Raw genomic sequence first — 2,624 nt, forward strand, 5'->3', positions numbered from 1 at the left:
CCGGGGGGGGGGGGGGGAGCTCCTCGGAGCTCCGGCACCGGAGCCGTGCGTTGGGCTCGTTAACGGGGAGGGAGCGGGGACCGTGCCGGTGCCCCACGTCCCCGCCGCCCCCCTTCTCCCCCCGCAGACCGACGAGGCGGTGCGGGCGCTGCTGCAGCGCTTCTACGCCCTGCAGGGCGAGCGGGTGGAGGCGTACCGGCTCTTCGAGGAGTGAGTACCGGGAACGGGGACCGGGAAAGGGAACCGGTGGTGCTGCATGGGAAGCCCTATGGGGATGGAACCCCCCAGCCCTAATGGGATGGAATCCCCCAGTCCTATCGGGATGGAATCCTGCTGCCCTATCAATCTGGAATCCCCCAGCCCTAACGTGATGAACCCCACAACCCTAATGGGATAAATCCCACAGCCCTGAATGGGACGGATCCTGCAGCCCTAATGGGATGGAATCCCCCAGTCCCACCAACCTAGAATCCCCCAGCCCTATCGGGATGGAATCCCACTCCCCTGTCAATCTGGAATCCCCCACCCCGAATGTAACGAAACCCCCAGCCCTATTGGGATGGATCCCCCAGCCCTAATGGGATAAATCCCACAGCCTTAACAGGATGGAATCCCCCAGCCCTGAATGGGATGGATGCTGCAGCCCTACTGGGATGAACCCCCCAGCCCTAACGGGATGGAATCCCCCAACCCTATCAATCTGGAATGCCCCAGCCCTACTGGGATGGATCCCGCAGCTCTATTGGGATGGAATCCCCCAGCCCTAATAGGATAAATGCCCCGGCCCTGAATGGGATGGACCCCCCAGCCCTATTGGGATGGAATCCCCCAGCCCTAACAGGATAAATCCCCCAGCCCTACTGGGAGGAATCCCCCAGCCCTACTGGGATGGATCCTGCAGCCCTACCAGGATGGAATCCCCCAGCCCTATCAATCTGGAATCCCCCCTCCCTATTTTTACTCCCACATGGGAACAAGCTGCCGGGGCCGCTGACGAGCTCCAGCTGGCAGGGGACGCCCGCCCCGGACACCTGTATCCCATTTTCGCGGCAGCCGGGGGATGATTTATTCCCGGGGAGGCAGGCTGGGAGCGCACGGGGAACCCTCCAACAACAACAAAAACCAGAATCCCGTGTGAGGGGCTGCACCGCGACGCGGGGAACACGGAGGGGACCCGCATGGCTCCCGTCGCACCGGGACCGTGGGGCTCCCATCTCACCACGGTGACTTTTTTTTTCATTTCCCTGTCCCCAGAGGCCACCGGGCGTACCTGAGCAGCGCGCCCCACTATGACTTCCCGCGCTACCGGCAGCTGGTGCACGAGCTGACGCTGGCCTTCAGCGGCATCTCCCGCGAGGTCCTGCAGCTCCAGGGGCGGCTGCGGGACCAGCACGGCCGCCCCGAGCTGGCCCAGCACCTCGCCCGCCTCCAGGAGCGGGAGCAGGAGAAGCTGCAGCTGGTGAGCTCCCGGGGCTGGGGGTTTGGGGGGGACACAGGACCCCCCACACACACACCTTGGGGGTGGTCCTAGCCCCTCTCGGTGTCCCCTCCGCAGACGGCGCAGCTCCAGCTGGCGCGGCAGCAGGCTCAGGACCAGCCCGGCGTGGACGCCCACCGGCAGGAGGTGCGGGAGCTCAAGCACAAGTAGGTGGGCACGGGGGGCACCGCTCCCACACCCCAGTTTTGGGGACGGGGACCCCCCTTCCCCGGGCTGGCGGCCTCGTGGGGGTCCCTTCCCTGCCTTTCCTCGGCCCCTTTCCTCCAGCGGGGCCTGGGGGGGGGGCCCAGATGGTGCCTTCAAAAGCGCTCTTGTTTGGAGCCCTGCGGATTGTTTAGCGATGCCGCACGGCCGCGGTCTCGTCAGCCTCCCCGGGCTTGAGTGTTTCATAAACAGCGCGGGGAACGCGAGGCGGCCCGGATAATACGCTCCATATGGGCTTTATTTATAGTTTCCATCCGCTCTCGTAGGCTAATTAAAACCATTGAGGCAATCAGCGAAATTCTCCAGGACCTCAAGTACGATTCGGAAGAAGCCGAGTGATGGGCGGCCCCGTGGGAACGGCTGCAGGGGCCGGGCAGCGGAGCTCTGCCCGCGCCAGGGGGGCCCCGCTCGCCCCCTGCTCCCCCCACCCGGCCAGCCCCGCTCCCGCTGCGCCCCACGCCGCCGCCACCTTCGCTCCAGCCCCTTCTTTTGGGTGCTGAGCCCCTCCTGGGGGTCCCCCCCGATCCCGAGCGTCGCTGCGGGGACGGGTGCCGGTGCTGCTCCCGCTCTCTGCTGGCTGCAGCGGGGCTGTGAACCGAGGAAAAGCATGGCCCGAAGGGGATCCACCCCCCCGGGACACCTCGCTCCGAGCCCCAGGGTGCTGGGGGTCTCCGTGGGGGTGGGTGCTGCTGTTGCTTCAACCTGGAAGCCCACACCTCTGCGATGGGAGCTGCCCCCCAGCACCTCGCCGTGCCCCGCGGCTGCTCCGAGCCGGCTCCGGGCATGGGGACAGCACCCCGCGAGCACCCTTCTTATGGTCACCCCACAATAAAAACAACTCTTTGGAACCGGCTTGAGGTTTATGGTCTTGCAGCCCCCTGAACGTCACCACCCCTCAACTCGGTCCCCCCTGGGTCGCAGT

The 2,624-nt window shown here is 65.9% G+C and overlaps 1 protein-coding gene across 1 annotated transcript; it reads left to right on the top strand.

Annotated features, from left to right (window-relative positions):
- Positions 1–13: 13 nt before the first annotated feature.
- Positions 14–2,554, top strand: REX1BD (required for excision 1-B domain containing; the record flags this gene model as incomplete). The annotated part of the gene is made up of 4 exons (XM_035313179.1): positions 14–210; positions 1,255–1,459; positions 1,556–1,644; positions 1,969–2,554. Coding segments are annotated over 4 exons (564 nt in total), but the record flags the coding sequence as incomplete, so codon positions are not given.
- Positions 2,555–2,624: the final 70 nt, after the last annotated feature.

Source organism: Oxyura jamaicensis, assembly GCF_011077185.1.
Source record: "Oxyura jamaicensis isolate SHBP4307 breed ruddy duck chromosome 28 unlocalized genomic scaffold, BPBGC_Ojam_1.0 oxy28_random_OJ73019, whole genome shotgun sequence".
In the NCBI taxonomy this organism is placed as follows: Eukaryota; Metazoa; Chordata; class Aves; order Anseriformes; family Anatidae; genus Oxyura; species Oxyura jamaicensis.